Source organism: Aphelocoma coerulescens, chromosome 5 (assembly GCF_041296385.1).
Source record: "Aphelocoma coerulescens isolate FSJ_1873_10779 chromosome 5, UR_Acoe_1.0, whole genome shotgun sequence".
NCBI classification, from domain to species: Eukaryota; Metazoa; Chordata; class Aves; order Passeriformes; family Corvidae; genus Aphelocoma; species Aphelocoma coerulescens.
In genome coordinates, this window is record NC_091019.1 from 35,820,795 (window position 1) to 35,846,542 (window position 25,748).

The 25,748-nt window shown below is 37.7% G+C and overlaps 1 protein-coding gene across 2 annotated transcripts in view; it reads left to right on the top strand.

Moving 5' to 3' along the window:
• Positions 1-5,356: 5,356 nt before the first annotated feature.
• Positions 5,357-25,748, top strand: part of LOC138111607 (formin-1-like) — a 42,100-nt gene continuing 21,708 nt past the window's right edge. For both annotated transcript variants that reach the window (XM_069017695.1, XM_069017696.1), the window contains exons 1-3: positions 5,357-5,493; positions 6,595-6,634; positions 17,881-19,894. In XM_069017695.1, the coding sequence (XP_068873796.1) occupies positions 17,986-19,894 (1,909 nt within the window). In that variant the 5' untranslated portion in view covers positions 5,357-5,493; positions 6,595-6,634; positions 17,881-17,985. The remainder of the gene's footprint in view (positions 5,494-6,594; positions 6,635-17,880; positions 19,895-25,748) is intronic.

Here is a 25,748-nt window from a genome sequence, read left to right on the forward strand (position 1 = left end):
ATTATATAGGAAGAAGTAGTAGTCCATCTTTGCAAACTACGCAGACAGTTGGGTTTTTTCATCTCAGTCCCTTATTTGTGGTGACCTTAAACATGCAACTTTCCTTTAGAACGTTCTTTGACTCATCAAAGCCTGACACTGAGATTTTCACATGGTAATAGTTTAATTAAATTTCGCAAAGTACCTTCAGATTACCAAAAACAGTTGAAATAAGTTCAGTTATCTTCAGAAAGGTTGCAAGAGCCATTGTATGGTTCTGAACTTCTTTTGCAATTATTTTCCTACAATGCTGCTGAACATACATGTTTTAGAAAAGGTGTGACTGTTTTTCATACATAGATTGCTTTTCTTCTTCTCCACCTTTTCCTTCAGACTACTAGGCCTGAGGAATTATGATTTTGCATCTAATTAATTCTACTGTAGCTTGACTGCATCTGGTTGAAATGTGTCTAAAACCACTGATATAGATAGAAAATCATTGATTGTGTTCCTACGTTTCTATTTATTGTGCAGAACTGACGGATGTTTTGTATTAAAAACATTGGATCATTAAGTGTTGGCGTGTTTTTTTCTTAAGTAAGCATTTTTAAGATATGCTGTATCTTTTAACTAAGCTTTTGTTATTATTTTGGTCTCTTTATTCTGTCCCCTGACTTTTTAAATATTAAATTGTAGCATATACATCAAGTACAAAGGTGTTAAAGTGAATACTGGAGACCGAAGTCTGAAGTGCTTTTATCAGGACCTAGATTAGTGTGCTGAGATTGACATGGAAACCAAGAGACTCTCCACTCGTGCTCTGCACAGTTTTCCATGAAGCCTGTATTTTGAATGTAACCTTTCAGCATACTGAAATGGAACTTTTAGTTACAGTTTTTAACATCTCCACACAAACTGAACCCATTCTGCTTGAGGAAATGTTCCTGTATTGTTACGTTTTATTCTAGATTCACTAGTGATTGTAAAACAGTACATGTATCAGAGAGAGAGAGAGAGAGAGGAGTGATAATGATTTTCTGCTGTCCCAAGATTCTTTTATCCTTAAGACCATTTCTGAGGGCAGTTTGCCTCAATCTTTCAACCACTATAACCGATACATATATCTGGTCATTATACACTACCTTCTTTTTCTTTCCCAAGTTGTTTTTTTTTTTTTTTTTTTGAGACAGAATTCCACTACTAGCCTAAATAAATGGCTGTATCTACAGTTGCTGTTAATCTTTCCCAGGGAGTATTTAATACCATAGTCATGCCAATTTTAATGATTTTATAAGGATTTGATGGTGTAATAGCTTCCTGTAAATCTGTTGGTAAGTAGTATATGCCAAACAGTAAACTCCTCCTTTTTCAAGTAACAGACAAGTAGTCTGTATTTATAATCACTATAGAGAATGTTTGATATTTCCATGCATTTGTTTACAGAATACAGTATGCAAATAAAGAGATTTTTTTCTTGGTATAATTTTATTTTGAATTTTTAGTTGTCACCAGTTCCCTTAATTTTCTTCTTGTACTTAAGCCTGTCAGAGAATATCTCAATATCAATTTACTGATGAAATTGATCCTACTACTTCACCTTTAGCAGTTTTAGCCACTTAAATACATACTCATCTCCAGAGAGATCCTCCACATTTTATTCTGTAACATTGTCTGCTTTCCGTGACAATCCTGATTATGTTCTTTTCCCATAAAAATAAGTAATTTTTCACTCTGCTCTCAGAATTTTGCATACACATACTTGCATTTGATGTAAGATTGGCTTCCCCTTGTCCAAAAGCAGATCATTTAATAACAAAGGTTGGCAGCACTTCAAAGTCATACATACAAGATTTTGAAAATTACGAAGATTCTCCTCTGCTGTCTTTTGAAGTTCCATTTTATTAATCAAAGAAAAAGCCATTTTGGCCAAAGTTACTTAATCATTTGGGTGATTTGGTATAATTTGAAACAGGCAAATCTGTATTTCTCATTAGGATAAAATCTTTGATATTGATGTATGTAATGGATTGCTAATGTAAACTATAATATTTCTGTATTAGATACTTTCAGGTCAAGAATTTATGAATAAACCAAATTAACACAATGCAGTATATATTGCAGAGACAAAAAAAAAAAAGCACTGCTCAAAACCTCTCCATCCAACCCATTTTAAACATGCTTTTCAATATATTTGCATTTATGTTGTTCATATAAATAGCGCTATTGCTTTTTTTTCTGTATGAATGAAGACACAAATCAATCAAGGTCTTACAATTCTAATTCAACTATTTTAATAATTTTTAAGAAAACAGATGGTGTCTTACACCTAACTAGATGGTAGATTTTGTGTTTGTTTTTTTCTTTGTCTATCCATTATGTCAGATGACTATGCCAGAATTGTCATTGGTCCTGTTAAGTATTTGATAAAATTTCACAATTTGTTCTCATTATTATTGAGCAGAGTCTCTACTGAGTTTTAGATATGAGAATGAAGCTGGCAGCTGGGACAGAAGGGATCAGAATCTGAAGTAGTAGTTAGTACATGGCATTCCTGGGGTGACAGCTTATGCTGCTGTTTCAAGGCATGGGATGTTATGGATTGAAGAATATGGGATGATGACACTAGGGAGATTTGAGAGGGTGCAGGAGGAGGAACTGAAGAATAAAGAGTTGAGGACATATTTACTATGCCACAAATATACTCCATTCATGTTTCTAAACAAGTTGGGAATAGATTTAAGTCTTTTTGGTGCAAAAGTGGCCATGCAAATATAAGTAGACAATGAATTGTTGTATTATGGACCTGACTTTATTGGGAATGCAAAGGATTTATTTTAAGATGGAAATATTAAATTTTATATCCCTGTTATATGGAAGTGTCAGCTCTGATGTGCAATTTTAAGACAAAAAAATAAACATATTAAAAGATTGAAATACCTGTTCAGGGATGAGAATTTGCTGCAGGTATGGGGGGGGAAAAAGGAAGAATAAAGTTGGTTTATGCATGATAGCTCTTTGCTTTTTAGTTCTTCAAGTGCAAATGTACTGGTAACAATTGTTTTGGCAGCAAGCTCGGATATATTTCCTACTCCTCTTTCCACATCATCCAGTTCATGTTTTCCTCATGTACCTGCAGATTACCCACACATCTTCATGAACATGTTTCTGACAGTAATACAAATATTCGTCCTTTGAGAGAAGAGCACAAAGAATCATAAATATGTAGTTGGCCAGCATGTATCCTCATTGTTAATCCTCAGAACTTAGTTTAGAGTTAGGTTGTCAGACATCAAAGCCAACCAGACATCACTTCTGAGAACATTTTTGGTAAAGTGTTTCGTTGATGGTTAGCTATGATTTCTGGTGATTTTCCAAATAAAAGAGCAGCCTGAACAGGAGGCTGTTACTCATTCCTTTGTTCCATGAAGGTCTTCACTTGTATGAGCCTTCCACACTCAGATGAACTGAGACTAAAAGGAGTGATAGTAATACTAGTTCCACTCAACAGCTTGGGTTATTCACTGGAATTTAGCAGTTTATAAAAGCTCCTGAAAGGTTTAAGCAACAGCTATTGTGTATTACCATACACAAAGTCACAGATTAAGAAATGAAACAGTAGCTGAAAGTAAAGGTTTTTTCATCTAAGGCAGGGTCAGTTTGCATACTGGATGTAGTGAATAGCTTTCAGTTCTAATTAGTGTATTAACTCAGCAAATAGATGACTTCCAAACTTTAATTTCCCTTAAAAATTGAATGGTTTCAAGTTCCTTTCCGAATACATTTCTACACAAGCTCTTACTCTTGCTTCATACAAACCTATACTAGTGTTCTATATAGGGTAAATGAAGCAGAAGGCAGGTTGCATTTATCCTATGACAAGATGAAAAGCTGATTACGCAGATGAGTGCAGATGAAGTGGAAACCTCTCAGAGATTAGGTTTTGCTCTCAGTGTGCCCTACATTGCAGCCCAGACTGACATAATCATTTCATGTTGGTTGCTTTCTGTGAACTCTGCTTCCACATAAATCACGTGTTTGCAAAATGAAGTTACTAAGAAAGTAATTGTTAATCTTTGTTTGAAAGTATTAAACATCAGAAGAGCAAGACTTACTTTCAGCCAGGGTTTTTTCCATTCCCTAGTCTGCAGACATGTCTCAATATGCAGAGTATGAGTTAGTACTTGTACTGGTGACCATCTGATGGTCAAAAAATTTCAGGTAAAAAGTAGAACAACTCATTTTGTTAAATTTTCAAAAGGAAAGGAAGATGTGAGTGGTCTAAAATGATAAGAATCTGATAATCCCTAGTATTTCAAATGGAGGTGGATGTTTTCTGTTTAAGTTCAGTAAGATCATAATTTTATGAAAGATCTGCACAGTGAGATAATAAAGAATTTAATAAACTAATTCATGAAGCAGGACAAAACGTGACATTTTCAGGAGGCTAGAAGTTACAGTGATAGAAGGTATTTTGGTGCAATATTTGTATACAGACAAGGGTCTTAAATGCCCATGGAAATGACAAGATCATTTCTTTCTCCCAGCTGCATCTGTTACTAGGAATATTTTAACCCCAACTCTGTTACTTCTGAATTGTCTCTATTATTTTTACCTGAATCAGTTATTCCAAAAGCCTTTTTCTTCCTATACAGTGCCTCTCAGAATGGACAACTTTCAGAGAAGACTAGCAGGAAGATTACTTGTAAAAAAGTAATGTTCAGACCAACAAACTAAGTCCTTGCTCCACCTCAAATTCTGTCCCTCGAAATAGCAAGGTATTTTATGAGGTGGTTTAGGACTGCAGCTTGTATTCTGATTTACGTCTTCTACCAATGTTAGGAGTAAAGGAGAGGATTTCTTGTCCTCTAGTGTTGCAGTTCAGAGTCATGTCTGGCTTGCTTGAGGGCTGTATTGCAATTACTGTGGTGAGCGGCAGCGACATGATTGGCAGCGATGCTCTTCCAGGAGGAAAACAGATTTGACGGATTATGCAACAGCAGTTAACGACAAAAATAAGCAGGCTGACGCCGTTAGCTTCCCTCAGCCCCACGCTTTGCGGGAGAGTCTGTTTCTGACACCTCAAGCAGCAGGAATCCTCGCCCCGGGAGCGGCGGCCCCGCTGCGCTCCCGCACAGCAACGGGCCCGGCGCGGGACGCACCTGGGGCCGCCGCCGGACCTCGCGCGGAGCCGGCGCGCGCCAGCCGCGCAGCCCGCCGATTGGTCAGTGTGCAGCCGCGCAGCCCGCCGATTGGTCAGTTCCAGCCGCGCAGCCCGCCGATTGGCCAGCCGGCCCGCCAGTCCCGCCCCGCGGGAGGGAGCGGTGGGGCGCGCGCCCCGCGACGGGAGCGATCCGGGAGGCGGCAACGGCGTCGGCGCCGGCGGGGGAGGCGGCGGGGGCGGCCGGGAATAGCGCGGGGCAGCTGCAGCCCTGCGGCCGCTCGGCATCCCGTGTCCTCCCCTGCACCTGAAACAGCAGCAGGAGCATCGCGACCCGGCGCGCTGCTTCTCGCAAGGTAACGTTCTTTCGTTCGCTTGCCCGCCGCTCTGCCCATCTGCTCGGTTCCCCGCAGTGGCTCTGTCGCAATCGAGTGGATTACAAAATAAAACCCCTAACTCGAGACTGCAGGGAAGGGATCTGTTTGGTCCTCATTAGCATCTCGTCTGCTCTCTGGCTGCTTATTTATAAATAGCTTCTGTGGGATCACGAGAGCTGGGATCTCTTAGTTTCTCTTGCAGTCCTAAGAAAGTCCGTAGCTCTCCTCCCTCCCCCTTTCTTGACAGCGCTATTAAAGTAAATGTAACTGGATTAGTTCCCCCCCGCCCCAAAATGACTCTTAAAGCTATCCTCGTTTTCTTCTTGTCTGGTGTGCAGGATAGGTGCAGTGAAGCGGAGAATGCAGATTGTTATAATTCTGTAGCATTTGATGTGTGCAAATACCTTCGGGCACTCAGGAGGGCAGATGAGTGGGAAACCCGTGATTAATATTTACAGCGTTCAGACAATCTGTTACTCTGCGTTATGAAGCTTATAGGGGTTACCATTGCAGATGAGGCTGATGAACTGTTACCCTGAGATAGAATGCATTTGCATGGTGACATTTACTAATGTCTTTTACATGTAGGAAAAAGACAAATACTGACATTCTGGAGAAACCCTTCTCTTGCTGCTTTACACAGTCTCCTTTCTTCAGCTGCAATATTAAATCACATCAGATAGAACAGACAGAGAGTTGGTCTGGAAACTGTATATATTTAGTCCTTCCGGCTGTCCCACAGTTCTGTCTTGTGATACTTGTTTTCTCAAGTGTATAGCAAGAATCATAATGAGTTCTTTTCTTGCAGCTTCACAGGAAATCAACCAATTTTTAAAAATTGCTGAGAAATTACAGAGGAAGGAATTTTGAATATGTTCCTAATGGTAATTTATTTACACCCATCCTTTGAATTGTTCATGATGGCTTAATGACCATTTTACTTGTAGAAATATCTTGTGCAGGTGTTATCATTAAACTGTTACGTACACATTTAAAGTTATTTCTACAAGTATATCAGTACTATTCCTGTGAAGTTTAGGTAAATCACTTACACGTAATGTTCTGACTTTCACCTTTCAGGTAGCTTGGACTGTGCTTGCAGGTGAATTGGCTTGTTTTGGTAAGTTTCAGCAGAAACAGTTCAGTTATTTTGGGTTAAATGGAGAGTTAAAGAAAGAAGGACTGCTTTTTTGTGTTACTGTAAAAAAAGAAACTGTCAACCCATAACATCATTAACTGAATTTGAAGGACTGTAGACAGAAAGTTGCGGTTTGGTATGAAATCAAACGTTGTAAGCAATGGAAAGAAGTTTTCACTTGAGTTGAACCTATCTCACTAAAAGTCAAGTGCCATGAACACGCATGTTCCTGTGAGGTTTTTTTAATGGATGTATATGTAAGGTGTACAACTACATGGGCATAAATGACTTAATAATGTAGTAAGTAGTAAACAACAGGACAATGTTTCTCTAATATTTTGCATCTTGTGAAGATAAGATTGAAGTAGAGGCACAGGTAAAAGATTATTATCTCTGTAGAGACTTTCTTACATAGGTATTTCCAGGAAATTGGAATTTTCCCTTTCAATTTCTGTTTTCAGGTTTTCTATCTGTAAAGTGAAAGCTGTAGGCAAATACCAAGTAGAAAGTTGGGAAATGGCGGGGTTTCAAAATAAATGCCAAGGTAATGAATGTCAACTTTATACTGACATTTGTCAGGATATAAAAATGTGGTGAAGAGACAGTTCTGCCTGGGATGTGAAGAACTACTCGGCAGGGGATGGGGGTTGGGGGTTTTGTGTTTTTGGTGTTTCGTTGGGGTTTTTTGTTGGGTTTTTTTTTGTTGTTTGGTTGGTTCGTTGTTTTTTGTTTACCTAGGAAAAGACCTAGGGCCTTCACAGTATCATTTAACAAGGTCATCCTTTCTGAAGCTTTGATCCTGCTTTAACTTGCACACATAAAATGTTTGAAAATGGAACCAAAAGTCAAAAGCAGGCTTTGCAGTTAAATCCAAATAATGCTTTCCAGACAGTGGTCAAGAGTAGGGAAAAAAAAGCAAGAACAATTGTAGAGATCTTCCGTAAGGCTTGAGGGTTGGATGGCTTTTTGCTCCTATACTACAGTAGTTAAGAACTGTATGAATTCCATTCTTTGAAAAACCACAACTTTTCTGTGTGCCTTTGTGTTGCTGTTTCCAAAAATTAGTTTTCGTTCCTTTCTCCACTCAGTCTTCCTGGACTCCAGGTCTGCCAGCTTTTGATTTTTCTTTAGCTATTTTGGCGTGAAATAAATTCCTCTTCTAACTTGGATCTCATATGTCTTAAAAAGATATATAATCTGAATGTATATTCCATTAGGTGTTAGGTATCAGGAGTACCAAAATGCAGGAAACCGGCCATCATGGAGTGGTCAAATAGATGTAACTCAATAGAATCTGAACCTTAACCAATTATAAATTGTTTCTACCATTTCAGCATGTTTTATATATTTATACATTATTCCTTGATGACAATCACTCTTTTTTTAGTTAATAATCATGTCACTGCTATAGTTTCTAGTTGTGACCATTCATGTTTATTTCCCCATACTTAGACACAGTAGGAGCAAAGACTACAATAATATTTTAATGACAAAGCTCAAGTTGTTTTGTTTGTTTTTTTTTTAATCTGGTTGTATGTCTAATGGCCATAGTATTTCAAACCTCCTCTGTGACAGTGGAGCCTATAGATCTTAGCTCTGTCTGTAACAGGAAACCCAAGGGAAGAGTTCTTTTTGCCATGATCATTTAGTCTTATGCAATTTCATTACATCTTTTCGGATTAAAGTTTGTGACTTTTCTTGCCTGTAAGTGCTGCCAGACTAGAGATACAGTATTTATAGCTAAATATGCAGTACGTATATCTCAGCACTTCTGGCTGAGAAGTTGGAAAGAAAGCGCACAAAATGCGATGCATGAGTTCTTATCCAAGTCACTGTCTCCTAGCCAGGCAGGTACTACCATTTCTTCTCTTTCCATGGAAGATTGAACCTCCAATCAGTACTTTGGACATTCAGCTTGACTTTAAATCCAGTTCTGCAATAATGGAGGGATGATTATCTCCACAAGACCATATACATTTTGTTGAGTTGAGCCCTTAGAAAATTAAAAAGGACCTTTAAATTCTTAATATTGAATTGCTTCTGTACTCCATTTAAAGAGTCATTCTTATAGATTTGTTTAAATGGCACTACTGAAATCTTGAAGTAAAGTGAGCATTTCTTATGTCAAGATTTAAGTCAACATTTTTCTCAATCATTCTCTTGATCCTGTGGTATTTTAAGCTTATTACATTGAAATACTGTGTCTTCATGTTTTAATCTTACTGCTTCTTTTCCTGATGAGTCTTGTATTGTTGCTTAAGTTAGAACTCCTGTGGGGGATCTGTGAGACCTGTTTAATCTTAAAGTAATTTGAGTTTTATCATTATTTTAAAATAACGTTATTGGTAAAAATGTATTTGCTGTTGACAGACTTGCTGAATTTTATAAAAATTCTGTGTTCAGTCTTACATGACAGGGCACAGACCAAGAAAATGACAATAACATATAAGCAATTAACCATTTTCAAGACTTTAAAAATGTTAATTGATATGCACTTGAGACTGATAAAACAGACTAAATTTATGTCTAAAGCCTAATGCTTACTTGTTTAACAATGAAATGTTTTATGAAAACCTATAATCTCTCCTAGCAATTTGGTTTATAATTTTTTGTTAGTTGTAGTCATATATTGAAGCCATTTAGCTATGTATGAAATGCTACTAGCAAAAAGTCGGAATGAAGAGAACAAATGCAACCATAGTTCTCTGATCTAATACTTTGTTCTTTGAAATGTTTAATATGATCATCCCAAGTCATTACATCCCATTTTATCTTGTATAGCCAAGGTTTTCAAAACTTGAATAATACATTGTTAGAATTTTTGAAACAACCCAACACTTCTTAAGGCTAAAGTAATTTCAAGACCACTAAAATTTTTGAGGGAAGAAAATTTTTAAATATTTCTGAGTTTATTCTCAACCATTGCATTTTTTTTTAAATATGCATAATTAAAAATAGGTTTGATAACTTGTCAAATACATTATTTTAGAAAATTTGTCTTGATTCCTAAAAGCTTAACGTGGGACAGAGTCTTTGACCTTTAATTACAGAAAGATATATTCAAAACCTCCTGTATTTTGTGAAGGAGTCCTTCTCTAGCTATAAAATGTTGTTATGGGAGGGGTTTTAATTGCTGTTATTATTCTTTAAATTCCATTTCTCTTGTTTTCACCAATGAAGCTTCCTTAGGATTTGCACCTCCTTTTGTGATTAGTCCAAACTTTTTGCAGCTGTATTTTCTTCCCTTGCTCATGAAATACCTCAAACATTTGCTGCAACATAGCCTTTTAGTTTCTTTCTTTGCTCTCCTTAAATACCGTGTTTGGTTCAAAGTTCAGAATACATTCTCTGATGAAGGCCAGATACATCTCTGAAAGTGATGTTTGGTGAAAGACCTCTGATCTGAAAGTCTGTAGACTAAATGCCTCATTGAAATATCATCATGACACTAACAAGCATGGGCATTCAATAATTAAATAAATAAATAGGTACTTTCTTGATTTGGGGAAACTAAAGATGTTAGTTATACAATACAGAACAAGATGCAGCTGTTGCTGAAGAGTTGGCTACTTGGACAAGCAAAATTAAAGCTTTTGGACAAAGATTAACAGGAAGACAATCCTTTTGTTTCGAAAATACTTATTTAATTCATGTCGTTTTCCTGTAGAAATATCCTATACTTTCTGCCAGAAGTGGAAACAAGTTACTGTGTATCCTGTAAAACTTACCCATTGATAAAGTATTGAGTGAACATATGATTTATTTCAAGGGGTATTATCTATCTGGGTTAAAACTGGAAAAAGTCATGTGTGCAGTTTATGACCCAAGTCTAACATGTACAAATACGATATTGCAAGTTTGCATCTTTTTGTTCACTGTAAATGTAATTTTTTTATCTTACTTTACCTGATAATACAGTATTTTTGTGTTGAAATATGTAAAGATTGTGTTTTAGATAATGTGAATAGTTTGTCTGTACAAGCTGTTCTGGTCTAGTATGGCTTTTTGTTTGTTTGTTTCTTTGTTGCTTGAAAATCATCTGACTATTAATAAGTGCAGCTTTTCATTAAGACATCTGTAACCTGAGGCAAAAGATTTTTTCCTCTTGCCTCTAATTACTTTTTAAATCACTATATGAATTCAGCTGAATATTACCCGCTATCCCCTGTACATATATCAAGGAGTAGTTTTCTGTTTTAAATTATAAGATTTCATTTTGAGTGTTCATCTTAGGTACGAAGAATATAGGGGAGGTGTTAGGGATGTAGGGATGTTGTAGGGGAGAGTTATTTGTCTGAATAAGGTATATAAATTACATTGATGTAAAATTAGTAAAGCACTGTATACCATGTGATTGTTGCTGAGGAATGAACCCTGTCTCTATTTTAAAATAGATAAAATAATTGTAACATTTATTTTAATTTCCAGGTTTGGCAAAATACTCTTTTCACAGACTTTTCTGAATTATAAGAGACTCACAATGATCATTGAGTCCAATTCCTAAGTGAATGGCACATACAAGGATAGAACCCACAACCTCGGCATTATTAGCACCATGCTCTAAAAACTGAGCTAATTCCAAGTTTTCTGACCACCAAAGAGAGTTTGGGGTAATGTTTGTTTGCTTGTTTATTAGCATCTTTTGAATCCCTTTGAATCATAACAGTTTGAGTTTCTACATATGGTGAGAGTATGAGGAATGCTTGTAGTGGTATTTACCTTTCAGTTTGCCTCTTCAGCGGTCAGAAAACTCTGTTCTAGTAAAAAAAAAACTAGAAGCAAGATGATTGACTAATCTGCTCTATTGGTTCTTTTCCTGCCAAATGCCTAAGAGCAAGGTGGAGAGTGTAAAAACCTGCCTAAAGTGCAGAAGGAATTTTTTGTTTGTTTAAATGCTGTACTTCTTGAAATAGCCTGGTTCAAACAGGCTGTTACTGTGTTATTTCTTCAGGATATGTGTACAGATTGCCTTTGCTCATTCTCTCCTTTAATGTCTGCTGCTTTGCTACTTAATGTACTTTCTACATTAAAGACTTCATATTTGTAATATCCATTGCAGAGTTTTTTATTAGCAACCTCTTAAATAGTCAGATGGGTGAGTTTGTGATGGAAATCTCATTTGGTAACTAATTCTTGCAAATTAGTCATGTTTGACAAACAGATTTTGGACATTTTTGTGGTATGGTTGACTCTAACAACAGTTTCATGAGGACATGCTGTGTGACATCTTTTATTTTTTTTAACTTGCTGATGTGGTTGTGCCAGAAAAACATAAATATTGCTTTGCTAAACTGAAGTAGGCTACAGAACGGTGAGAACTTTCATGTCAGACTCCTTTGGGGAACATTTTTTTGAGACCAGGTGGTGCAAATAATAAAAAATGTATTTTATATTTGACTAGTCAAATGTAATATGCATTTTTTTGTGTAAATGGTGAGTATTAGTTCTAAACTCCAAAGTATCATCACTGTTTTTTTCCATCTTCTGTGCACTAAGAAGGTAATATACATATTTGCAGATCTTTCAAATGAGACAGTGATCTACAAAGGACCAGAACAAGTATGGGACACTGGCTACTGAGAATGTATTTGTTCCTGGTGAGGCATCATCATATTATTCAGTCCAGCCAGAAACTTTTAAACCCCATTTTAATTAACTTTACATGCCTTGTGTAAACTTTCTTTTTCTTAAATTGTGGTTTTTGGTTTCAAGAAGTTTTGATTCCCTCATCTTCGGATCACAAAGATGATGTATTCAGAGAGCTGGGTTTCAGATTTTTTGCTTAATGTACTCTGTCCTGGATTTCCTGATTCTTGGTGTTGGATTAGATTGAACAGAATGACGCAGGCAAAGGTTGCATTTATGGTTAAAAATTGGTTTTGGTATACAAAGCTCTGCATTGTGGATTAACTTAATGACTTTCCACCTATGTTTTGTGTTATTTCTCTGTTTCATCTGAATTTGTTGGCAAGACTAATATGCTTTAATACTTCCCTTTTGCTGTTGGATGAGATCTGAAATTTAATAAAGCAGCTCCCTGTCTGGCAGAGACTCTATTTTGTATTCCTTAATGCTCTCTTTCCTGGTGTAATTCAGTACTTGTGAAGTTGAGAAAAGCAGTATTTTAAACTACTATTGCTAACAATATGGAGTGTCATTCAAACTCTTATACAAATAATTAAATACTCTAAATTTGGTTGGTATTTTTGTGTGGGGTGTTTGGTTTGGGGTTTTTTTGTTGGTTTTGCTGCAATCCAATAAACACAATGTAGACTTAGAATTGGAAAGTTTGTTGTGGAATTCTTCTATTTATGTCAAAGCTGCTGGAAGGAGCTGTAATATTTTGCCTTCGTAAAGAGATTATAACTTTTTATCTTTCTAATGACAATATTTGTAAGTCAAATGAAAATTTGAAAGAACCTTGGAGAAACTTGATTGTTTAGGCAAGAGAAGAAAATGATGGAATTTGTCTCTCTTTGTCTCTATCAAATCAGTTGTGCTCAGTAAACAAATATTATGGTAGTTTCATTTCAGTGTTTTTGAGCTTGAGATGTGAAGCCTTGGTCTGTTCACATTTTTACTACCTTTCCTCTACCATGCTTCTTCTGTTGTGATATGTTAATTAGCTACATAGCTCAGAAGGTTAGTCATAGTGTGCTCAGAAACAAGTCATCACATAGTAACAATCGGATATTAGGGAGAGCTGGGAAAGTAAGGAATTTCAATTCTGGCTTACTCAAGTATCAGGGAAAGGAGAAAGACCATCTGTCATGCTGAGAAGTGAATGATGTGTCCTGCTAGAGAGAAGGAACTGTAGGAGTGGAGTCATGGGTTTTTAAGAGCACATTTTGAACAGCATAATGAATGGATGTGTTAGCATTAGACTTTGAAGACCACTGTGACATTTTTTGTTGTTGTTAAGCTGAAAGAAAATCCATCAGCAGAGCAGGTTTTCTTCTCAGCTGCCTATTTAACAATTTCAGCTGTTCTTTCCACTTACTAGCTTTCTCTAAGTAGATTTTTTTTCCTTGAAGCAGTATTTCTCACAACCTGAATCCCACTACTCAGCTACTATGCACTGGAAAGTTGCATAAGAGAAACTGTTAGCAGTGATGTTGAAGGTTGTTTTCATTGCTCCATGTTATATGTTCAGTAGTTAAAATTTTATGTTTTCTTGGATTAATGGACATTCTACTTAACCTGCATGCATTGCCCAAATGTGGCTTTAATTCACAGTATTTCACTCTCTGTAGTTAGGTTTCCAATGGAAGTAGTTTTATAAACAGATTGCAAGGTGAACAGAAAAGTTGGGGATGAATATTGTCATAACATTTGAAATTCCTTAGCCAGTTTCTTTCCTTGACATAATTCTCCTGACAGTTTCTCATAATGCTTGTGCTTATAGAGCAGGGAGTTCACTTCTTTCTTTGTTTACTGATGGAAGATTATAAAAAAGGTTGAATGAGATGCTGAAAGCAATGAAGTTAAAATGTTTTCTTAGTCATAAATGTATCTACTACTAGAAATAAGCTTCAAAATACCAATAAACAGTGCCTTACATGGTATCACAATGTCTTTTAAATCAATGAAAGTTTTGATACAGAATATGTCATTGGCGTAATAGTTACAAAGTGTCCTTTCTGTTATTGCTATTGTTACTATTACTGGGTTTTTCTCTAATAACTCACTTTTAATATTTAATTTCAAAGACTCTGTAAATTTTTTCATTACAAGGAGGTGAGTTACGATCTACTCACAGTGATTCTACTTTTTTATGTGTCAATATGTGTGTACCAAACCCGTTGTTTAGTTTGGTATAACTAAGAAGATATTTAATAGGATGTAGCCTTTATACTAGGTTCAAACTGGCATAAGTTTGTTATTGAAAGATAATATCATTTTAAAAAAAAAGAAAGTTCAATATATTTGTCTATTTCTAACTGAAAAGGAGCTCTTAATTTTAATCATTTTTGCAATATGATTCATGGAGAGCTGTAGGTCTCATTTCAATAATACAATGATTCAGAACTCAGATTAGATTGGGAGAGCTGCTTGGTTTTTGGGAGGGGCATAGCTCAGCAAATCTGTGTAGCCGAAACAAGGGCCAGCTAATCCTCTTATTTACACGTATTTTCTTTTGTCGCAAAGAAACCCCAAACCAAAACCATGCATGTTACCAAGAATAATGTGTTCTACAGAGTGGGGCTGACTTGAACCTGGTAATATCACAGATGTCATTTGAGGACACTAAATTTGATCATAATGTCTGGGTCTATAGCTACTGGGTCTACAGTTTCCATGATGCTATTTCCTAATGGGTGTTCAGTACTGCTTGACTGAAGAATGAGTAGGATTAAGACAGCTCCTAATAGTTCTGTATGCAGACCACTCTTGATTGCATCTGCTGGTGACACACACACACCTAGTGAGTGCACGATCACTCTATGCTAGAGAGCAGCACAGCTGGAGATGAGGAAGACTGGTGAGGCAAGATGTCAGGCTGCTTTTTTAGGTAGTCCTCAGCCTTGTCTGTATCTCGAACTCCAGACTCACATAATGAGTTAAAACAAGAATAAAAGAGGAAATAGAATGGCATGTTTTTCTCAGAAGCTCTTACAGATCTATGAAACAACAAGCCAGTCTTCAACAGAAGTAATGACAAGGTTTTGCACCTTCCCTACCACTTCTTATACTTGAACAGTATTCTGAATCATGCCACTCAGCTGTTAACTGCTGGTGAACAGAATTAAGAAGCTCATACAGCTCTCATGGAAGATTGTTCTTACTGTAGTCTTCTCTCATTAGGATCTCTCCTCTGTCATCAAGGATTATGTGTACTTATTAAGAGCTTTGCTGGCATGAAGAATGATACTACTCAAAGTAAATGGAAAGTTGGAAACTATGTAGAAAACATTAGAAACAGATGTGATTAAATCACTGCAATAAATGACTGCTTGTTAATAAGATGTTTTGGGTAAATCCTGCTTGATTCTTACAGTTAGGCTTCACTCATTATTTATAATAGGTTATGGGCATCATTATAAAATGATATCTAACTATGCATGGTAAAAACTAATATGATACTTCTATATTTTTGGACCTCAGTAAAGCTTTCAATACTGCTTCTCACAATATCCTTCTGGACAAAATGTCCAGCACACAGCTGGATAAACACACCATGTGATGGTGAGTAACTGATGGGTGGCTCACAGGTCAGGTGCAAAGGGTTATAGTAAATGGAGTGACACCAGACTGGGGACCTGTCACTAGTGGGATTACACAGAGCTCTGTCCTTGGCTCTGTGCTCTTCAGCGTCTTCATTAATGACTTGCATGCAGGACTAGAAGGGATACTAAGTAGGTTTGCTGATGACACTAAGTTGGGAGGACCTGTTGACTCCCTTGGGGGCAGGGAGGCCCTGCAGGGAGACCTCCACAAATTAGGGGACTCGCCACTCTCCAGCTGTATGAAGTTCAACAAGGGAAAGTGTCACATTCTGTACCTGGGATGGGGCAACCCTGGATGTATGGACAGACTGGGGGATGAGGGGCTACAGAGCAGTGTTGTGGAAAGGGACTTGGGGGCTCTGGTTGATGGCAAGTTGAATGGCAGTCAGCCCTGGCAGCCCTGGCAGCCAGCAGGGCCAAGTGTGTCCTTGGGGGCGTCAGGCCCAGCATCGCCAACCGGGCAAGGGAGGGGATTGTCCCTCTCTGCTCTGCACTGGGGCAGCCTCACCTCAAGTGCTGGGGGCAGGTCTGAGAGCCACAGTATAAGAATACAAAGCTACTAGAGAGCATCCAAAGGAAGACCATGAAGATGGTGAAGGGTCTGGAGGGGAAGCTTTATGAGGAACAATTGAGGTCCCTTGTTTTGTTCCACTTGGAGGAGATACCTCGCTGCAGTGTTCAGCACCCTCATGAGGGGAAGCAGAGGGGCAGGTACCAATCTCTTCACTCTCATGAACAGTGTCAGGACTTGAAGAAATGGCATGAAGCCAAGTCAGGCGAGGTTTAGGTTGTATATCAGGAAAAGGTTTTTCACCCAGAGAGTGACAGGGCAGTGGTCACAGCACCAGCCTGACAGAGCTCAAGAAGCATTTGGACAACGCTCTCAGGCACATGGTGTGACACTTAGGGTGTCCTGTGCAGAGCCTGGAGTTGGATTTGATGATCTTGATAGGTGCCTTCCAAATCAGCATATTCTGTGATTCTGTGAAATACGTTACATAGTAATATGACAGCTTCCTTTTAACTACTGTTTCCTAAGTTTGACTCTTTTAAAATTATGAAAAGTTCTGTTGTATTTATGCTTTTTCAGTTGAAAACTGAAATTCCTGCATTTTTCAGTGTAGGAGCAGGTGCTCTCCAGCTTTTTGTGCTCCTGGGCTTTAGGTCTTTCCCTGATGCTTATGCATTTCCTTGTGACTTCAGACTTCTCCACTTTAATTGTGGCAGCAGAATTCCTTCTGGATAAAAAACAATTTAGTTCTCAAAAGGAGCAAACAAACTTCTATTATGTATCCAAAGAATGTAAATATATCCAATCTGTAGGAAGAAAATATGTGATGAAAAGAATAGGAAATAAAAACCATCAATCAATCTGCCTATAGAAATGCAATTACACTCTTGCATGTTGATTCAAAATAGATTTATATAGTACCTGTATGCTAGCCAAGTAAACAGAACCTATATTTTTTTCTTATTCCAAGTTTTCTTGATGTCTTGCCAGTTCCACAGAATAGTACAAGAAGAAAATATTCAACCTTTTTTATTTTCTAAAATTTTTCTTGGTAAATAAAGCAGCAGGACCTAATTACATTGTGATGGTGTTATGCTGGTGGTTGTGCTGAGTATAAAGGCAACAGGCATGCTTGAATGGTTCTTTTTACTAAATGTTCAGCAACAAGTTAACTTTTAACAGAGAGAGCTCAAGAGATTCCACCATTCAATAGTAAAGTCTCTTTGAAATGGGTGTTTTAGTGACCGGCTTGTGGTCTGATGGAACAACATTGACTGAGAACCCTGGAGACAGAGGGATGATGTATGAGAGAGAAAGATTGTGACTCCAACTATGAGTGTTAGCAGTGTCATCCTTTTTGTGTCAGATTTTCAGGGTAAAAGATTTGTATCAGAAAATACCGAGAGAAGATCGTGCTTCTGCAGGCTTGTTATTTGTCATATTAAATTTGCCACAATCAAGTTTGACAGGCTTCTCTTTATTTTTTCCAGCAGACAATATTATTGTTGAAGATTACTCAGATGCCTTCCGTCCATTCCCTGCCTCACATGCTATGTCATGCAAGCTTTGGAACACTTAGAACATAATTTAAATGAATGACTAATTTGGCAAGCATAATGGAAGGCACGCATACCGTCCTTCAATTGCACAAACCCATTATGGAGCTTTGTTACATCAGCTTCTATCATCCAGAGGGGAAAGTCAGAGGATTTACTTACAAGGGCTCTGTAACTCTGGATAGAACCAGTAAGCGTTTCTGTAGCTGCTATCAAGTAAGGGAGAGGTTAGACATGGACCTGAGAGAACAGCCATATGAAAACTTTGGAGATATTATTTTCAAGCAAACTACCACAAAAGACCTTCTCAATGACCTGTACAAACTAACTGCTGAAAAGGAAAAACTGTTATCCAGTGTTTGGAGATCGCATCATACTCCGGACCTTAAGGCAGGACGTCAGGAGGAAAAGCAACAGGATGCTTCCAGAGTCCTGAAACGTAGAGGTGATAATTATTCCAGTCTTACACATCAGCAGGAGGTATTTCTGGATTCCACAAAGAGAGGCAGTTTGAATCACAAAAAAATGAGGAAATACAGAAGGAAAGAGAGCTTTGAGGAGATCAGCCACCAGAAAGAAGGAAAAAAGATACATGAACATCTCTTTTTACTGAGTACACAAGACATGCAACAGAAAAATAAGAAGATGGTCTCCACAAGACTTCCTACCAGGAGTTATCCCGGTTCCTTTTCTCCCTCCAGCTGGCTGACAGTAAAAGGTAAGGATAACTTACCAGTAGACAATAGAATACAACCAGAAAGGTGGACAGAAGATGGGTATTTTCTTAAGAGCAACAAGGCTGTGAAACTGGATGCTGACTTACCAAGTTCTAGCTCAAAAGGCATCAATGATGTTGCAGTTGAACTGATGGATAATGGAGAATGCATTCCTGAAGTTGCCAAGGTACAACAGAGGACCACTTTGGTGAAGTCATTTCCGTGCAGTCTGTCTAACAAACTTGGGACATTAAGTAAATCTGCAGCTGCTAAAAGCTTGAAAAGTAGCAAGTACGCTGAGCCAGTATGCAAGGAAAAACCAGGAATCACAGTTGTTGCTGAAGTCCAGGATTTAGACGCTTGTATTAAAGAAGTTACCAACCCCCCTGCAGAGTCTTTACCTGATTCTCACAGAGATAATGAAATGATTTCTCCTGTTCTCACAACAGCACATAACGAGTTTTTATCAAGAAGTAATGTATACTCTGTATGTGAAGCTGCTGGAGACTCTAATAACAGTGTGCTGCAGGAAAAGGAGGAAGACAGCTCTGGTTTGCAGTACAAAGCAGAGAGAGTGCACATTACTGATGAGTCATGCAACCTTGTGGGAGCAGTTAATAAAGCTCTCCTGAAAGTTATCCGGAGCGACAGTTTAGATGAAGCTGCAGAATGGAGGAGACTGCAACAAATTACAAGAGTAGACAGAAACCTGCCAGGCTCACTATATGAGAAAAGGACCACGGTATCCCGGGGAAACAGCAAGCATTTATTTTTGAACCTGCCTGCAAATGAAAGTCCTGATATTCCTCAGACAAGTAATAATCTTAAACTGGAAGAGAAAAGACTGCATTCACCCCCATTAGCAGCAGTGAGTAATGTTTTTAGTAATTCATATCCACTATCTAACTCACACAAACAAATGTCACCTATTCCTTCTCCGTTATCTTCGAGACTTCCTAGCCCGCAGCTGCATCACCGGATCCTCCCGTTACCAACACAGAGCACAGAGGACGAATCTATGTTCAGTGACTATGGCCATGGAAGACATGGTGCTATAAACTTCTCTTTCAGTGATTTGGAGCCACAGTTTTATCTGAAGTTTTCTGAACCTGGAGAATTGGGATTTGCCCCCAGACAACGGGGCCTACATCAGAATGCGACTACAGGACATTTTGAAAAGTGTGCTGTGCAAGAAAAATTAACTACTCAGACACAGCAGAATTTCTGTCCAGGTAAGTCCTATTTCATACATTTTTAAACTAATAGAATCAACCAAGCATGAAAGTGTTGGTGTGTTTTCTGGGTTTGCTTGTTTTTGGTTTGTTTAATACTAGCTGTTAATAATAAATATGTTAAATAAAAAAATATTTTTCACTACTTAAGGATTGGGTGAAAAGCTGGTGAATTTTTTAAACAAAAGTTACAGCTATATAAGATTTCGAGATGCGTTTTTATGTCAGCTTATTTTCAGTCCTATTGTTAAACTCTTAGCCAAAGTTAATGAAAAATCTTTCTGTATAAAATTTAAAAAGTTAGCATGCTTATTTTCCTGCTTTTCCTGTGCTGTGTTCTAATCTTTCAAAATGTTATGGTAACATTTATTCTCTAAAATGTTCTTTTTGCTTGTTGGGCTTAACTGGTAGAAGATTTTCTGAACAAGCTAATTTACAGTGCCTTAAGTATAAGGACTGGTGCTTTGACCATTTAGCTACAAGAGGTCAATGTAAATTCTGTAAGAAAAGGCTTGTTTCTAAAATGATTGCATGCAGGAGTCATGTTACAATGTATTTGAGTACAGTGCATGGGTTTATTTATAAAGATATACTGTGTAAAAATGCATAATTATATGACATACTGAATAGCTATCTTAGTTAGCTGGAACATCAACATCTATGCCCTTAATTTTTAACTTAAGAAACAGGAAGGCTGGAGGACCTAATTCTACAGTGGTCTAGGTATGGCTCAGACTGCTCCCTCTGTCTTATTGGGGGGTTGGCAGTGCAAAGTGACACGAAAGGGGCATTCCGAAAGGGAGGTGTGCACGGATGTGAAACCATTACCTTAGCCAGAGAGTGTTGAATACTGCCTGTGAGATTTGCATTCATGCCTACTTCTAGAAGTTGTGTTAGTTCTGCTCAAGACTAAATGAAATTCGAAGTGTTTGTTGAGTTGACAAGGCTGAAAAGATGGGTGCTATGCTCTTGTTCTTTCATTCCTTTCCTGGTCCCTGTTGTGCTGTGCTGTCCTACCCCTCTCATTACTTCTTGTATTCATCATACCTTTTGGTGAGCTGGTTTAGCTGACAAGGCAAGCAATTTCACCCCTTTATAAGACTAAAGTAGCACAGCAAATCTTTTTCTCTCTGTTTTACATTAGTATCTTTTTTATGAATGTATTATTTAGAATTATTGGATGTGGAACTGTACCTGTTGTGCTGTACTCTTGTACTGCCTTTGCCTGGGATAGAGTTAATTTTCTTTACAGTAGCCTGTATGGGGCAGTGTTTTGGATTTGTGATGAAAACAGTCTCGATCACACAGGGATGTTCTAGCTTGTGCTGAGCAGTGTTTGCACAGCATCAATCCCTTCTCTGTTTCTCACTCTGCATCCCCCCAGTGAATAGACATGGGGCTGCACAATGGGCTGGGAGGGGACACAACCAGACAGATGACCCAGACTAACTAAAGAGAGATTCCCTGCCACACAACGTCATGCTCAGGAATAAAAGCAGAAAGAGGGGGCTTTAGAGGGGTTAGCCATCTTTTGCTTGGGACCTGGCAGGGCATCGGTCTACTCATGGGAGGCGGTGAGTGATTGCTGTAGCATCACGTGTTTCATTTTTTTCTTCTCTCTTTTTTCCCCAGTTGGGGTTTTTCCATGCCTCTTCCCCCATGCCATTTGGGGGAAGGGGGGAGGGAGGGAATGAGTCTCTCTGTGGTGTTTATTTGCCCACTGGGCTTAACCCACAATGGTTTTACAAGAAACAAAACAACACACATACATACTAATGGCATCTGTTGGCTGAAAATCCTGGCTATTAAGCAGAAACATCTTTGTGAAGAGAAGAAAAGCAGACAAGCCCGATTTTAGTTCTTGTTTACAGTTACCTGGCAACATTAATACAGACAGAAAATATCACAAGTTTTTTGGGTTTTTTTTCCATTTTCAAGTATGATTGCATGCCAGCATTATTACTGGCATGCCAGAAAATCTGTGACTTTAAGGAAAAATTCCCTGTTTTGCTGGCATATAATACTGTAGGTATGTCTCTGGATCTGGGATAATCTGACTTCCCATTTTCATCTGAACCAGGGGTGGAATCATTCATATTGACAGAGCATTTGGAATACCACTCTTCCGTAAACAGGCGGAATAATAACTAACTGACTATAGTTCAGTGAGACAAATAATGTGTCTCCAATTTTAGTTAATATAAGTGATATTAAGATATACAGTTATAAACTTGCACTCCTGGTTTGATTCTTATCAGATTCCTCCCATGTGTGAAGAGCAGAATTCAAGACTATTTTTCAAATTTTTCTTCAATGGGGTGTTATTGTGAAATGCTTTCTTTCAATTCCAGTCTGTTATTAAATTGTGTAAGTATCTACAATGACTCTAACAATTATGGAGAATTTTGGTCAACTTTTTGTCAGTCAGGTTGATTGAAGGATTTGCCTCATGGCAAAAATGATGGTCTTTTGAATGGCTTTTCAAAGTTCTATTGCTGCCACAGTATGCACTAATTCTTCCTGAAAAACATTTGGAGCCTTTTGTTACCTGTGTAACTTTGTATTTGGAAAATTTAATGAATTAGTTAAATATCCTAATTTATTAGTTTAAATTACAAAGTGGACTCATCATAGAGTCTACATATAATTTTAATTCTCTTTTCTTATTGTTTGTAATCATGATTCTTTGCACTCTTTCTCCGTAATTGGAGAATATTCCTGCAGTCAAAACTGAAACAACTAAGGCAGAGTGCCCTTACTTCTGTACTTCCACTTTTTCTCAAATTCAGTTTCTTTATAGATATATAGATACATATATGGCACATGTCTCATAGTTTCATTGCACAAAGTTGTATTAGTAGTTAATTTGAAAGTGCAGTTTACTGGATCTTCTTGTTGAAGTGCAATTATTGGCCATGGGAATAGACCACCGTTTTCATCTTAGTAAGTTAATAGTTAACTGGGAATAATTTATAGTTGAACAATAATTATTTGGCAATTTTCTCTGAAGGTGGGATGGGGAATTAAAATTCCTATATTAGCATGTAATAGTTCTATTTGAATTATCGAAATTCTAAGAAAAAGCTTTAGAATAACTTAGGGCTTTCAAATAATAAACTGCTCAGTTACATGCAGCAAAAGCAGACGTACAAACACTAAAATTTCTCATAGAATGACATTTATTAAATCCACAGAAACATATTTCTTGCATTTTTGTACAAAGGTCTTTCTACTCTAGTATGAAGTACATCATGCTTTTGTAGTCCTGGAGAAGCCAAGCTTGCTTTTGAAAAGATTTTTAATGTATCGGAATATCTGTCTCAGGGAAAGATTTTCTGAGACCTTTTAGTTCCTGTCACTGTTTCTCTCCCTGGTGGTTCACAGTAGTAGAAAAAACTAGGGAGAAAATTTTCAGAGCTATTGTATTAATTTAGTACTGAATGACACCGATATGCTATTTTACTAAGTATTGTCTGTAAGAGGAAGAAGTGATATTTTTAGCAGCTATTGAAGTGAATTTGATTCAGAGCAGGAAACCTAAAAATCACTGGTTATGACATAGCCTCCAGAACAGTGACTGGTGACTGCTTTGAGTCAGGATGAGAGTCGGAAGGGTCATTCACCACACTTTCTGTTACATGTTTTACTCCTAATGTGGAAAAAAAGAATAAAAATCTGCCAAGTGGGAATGGTGAAAGCAGGAAAGGGAACAAATGAGAAGGATGATGTTACCCTATCCCTAACCAATGAAGAATGCTCTTTTTTTGGTACCTAGTGGCTGTGAAGGAAGAAGATACCCAGAAAACACAGAGATCCAAAGTTAGTAGGACTGTATAGAAACGAAAACAAACTTGGAGTAGAACTGAATGATTAAGGTTTGTGTCAGGTAAAATGGCTGAGATTTACGGGACTGAAAAGACAGGCCCATTCTCTTCCTACTCTCTTCCTTCTTCCAGCCAAGGCCTCCTCTCTTCACTTTTCCTTCCCGTCTCTGCAACAACTTTGGTGTTCTTCTTGTTTTCTGGTAATCATTAAGCAAGCTGAAAACTGAGCCAGCAAGGAGAGAGGTGAGCAGCTTTGGCTGGTTTAGTGAGGTGAGCAGTTCAAAGTGGCCTGAGGAAAACCACAGCTAGGATGAGGGAGGACATGCAAGTGTGGCAGAAAGGACAAGAAAGCAAGACCACCCCTCCTGCAGGGAATCATTTGATCCCCCAAAATGTCAGTTGCATCCCAAGACTGGAAGCCAGAAGGCTGGCTGGGACTGGCTAAAACAGGAGTTATTAGGAGTGGGAAATGAGGTGAATCAAGTTGGATGAAGATATGGAGAGACTGATATTCTGAGTGGGTGCTATTAACAGTGAAGCAGGAAGAACAAGAGATGGAGGGAGGACAAGTGAGAAAGGGGAGCTCTGAGACTGAGTAGAGAATGTTACCTTGGCTAGGATAGAGAACATTTATGGAGTATCACAAAGCAAGAACATGGCTGATTGGAGACGAGATAATTTTTATTCTTGTTTTGCTGGGAAAATCTGCAAAAGGGACTGTAACCATTAGAATGTACATTATGGATATAAATCTGTCTGACTTGCTGATGATCCATAAAGTCAGTGTGCAGTATCATGAAATTTTGGAGATGCAGAGAAGAGAAGGGAGGAAGAAAAAGAAAAGTGAGGTAGAGTTCTGATTTTGAAGTCTTCAAAATTATAATGCTTATTGTGTTGTAGGGAAGGCATCTTAACTGCTGGAAAAGGTTGCTGAATATAAATTTTTAAGATTATTTCTCAAATAATTTTCTTTAATTGACTAAATATGTGTACCCAAGAGTTCTTTGTAATATATTCTAGATGTAACTGTAGAAGCATCTATCCCTGTCCCTGCTGATTATTAGATGGAGAACGTTGTGTTTGCTTGTTTCTGCCAATGAGAATTTTATGGCAGCAGCAGTTCACTTTCCATTAGAAAGAATTGAAAACAAACATTCTGGTAGTTTTGTGTGGTTGTCAAAAATCACGCAGTACCATTTGGAAACATGCCAATTGCTAATGGCTATATCTGGCAGATCAATCTGGCAGTCTTAAAAATATAAAAGTATTTTAACCTATAAAAAACTGTTTACTATGTAGATAAATACTTGAATAAGTATTACTCTTAAACTGGTATAAGATTCTATTTTAATCCTCAAAGATCTTGAAGGGAGTGAAAAGCACAAAATGATACTTTCAGTTTGATAGTTCACTCCTTGGTGGCTGGAGAAAGAATGTTCGTATTTGTGCTCTAAGAGCTGTCCTGCTCCTTAGGTCTCTCAACAGCCTGCTGAAACTGGGTTATCCCAGTTTTCCTGCATTCATTTCTGTTTGCAGTGTAAACATAGCTTACTTCCATGTGAACAAGAACACTCTGATTCTACAAGTAGTTATACAGTCTATAGTTCTACACGTCTGTTTAAATTCCCAGCATTAAAGTAGGTGAGAAGCTATAGTTTTGGCTTTGGTTGGGTGTATTATCATTAACTACAAAATAATGAATCTACTGCAGTGCCAGTAGACTTGTAATTGAAAAATGGCATACAGGCAACATTTTACCCCAGATATTTAATGAAGATAGCAAAAAAAAAAAAAAAATCAAGGTACTATTTGGATATTATTTTGTCTTTTCCTAAATTAAGTAATTCTTTAAGCTGAAAAGGGACAAATAGTCACTTAAGAGAAATTCAGTAACAAGACCTTATGATGTGTTCCTGAACATGGTTTTGGAAAATGAAGTTTCATATAAACAAAACTCTGTTTGAAGGCTATTATAACAGGAGACAGATTATATTATAGTGTTTTTGATGTTCCTTTCATAGGGAAGGGAA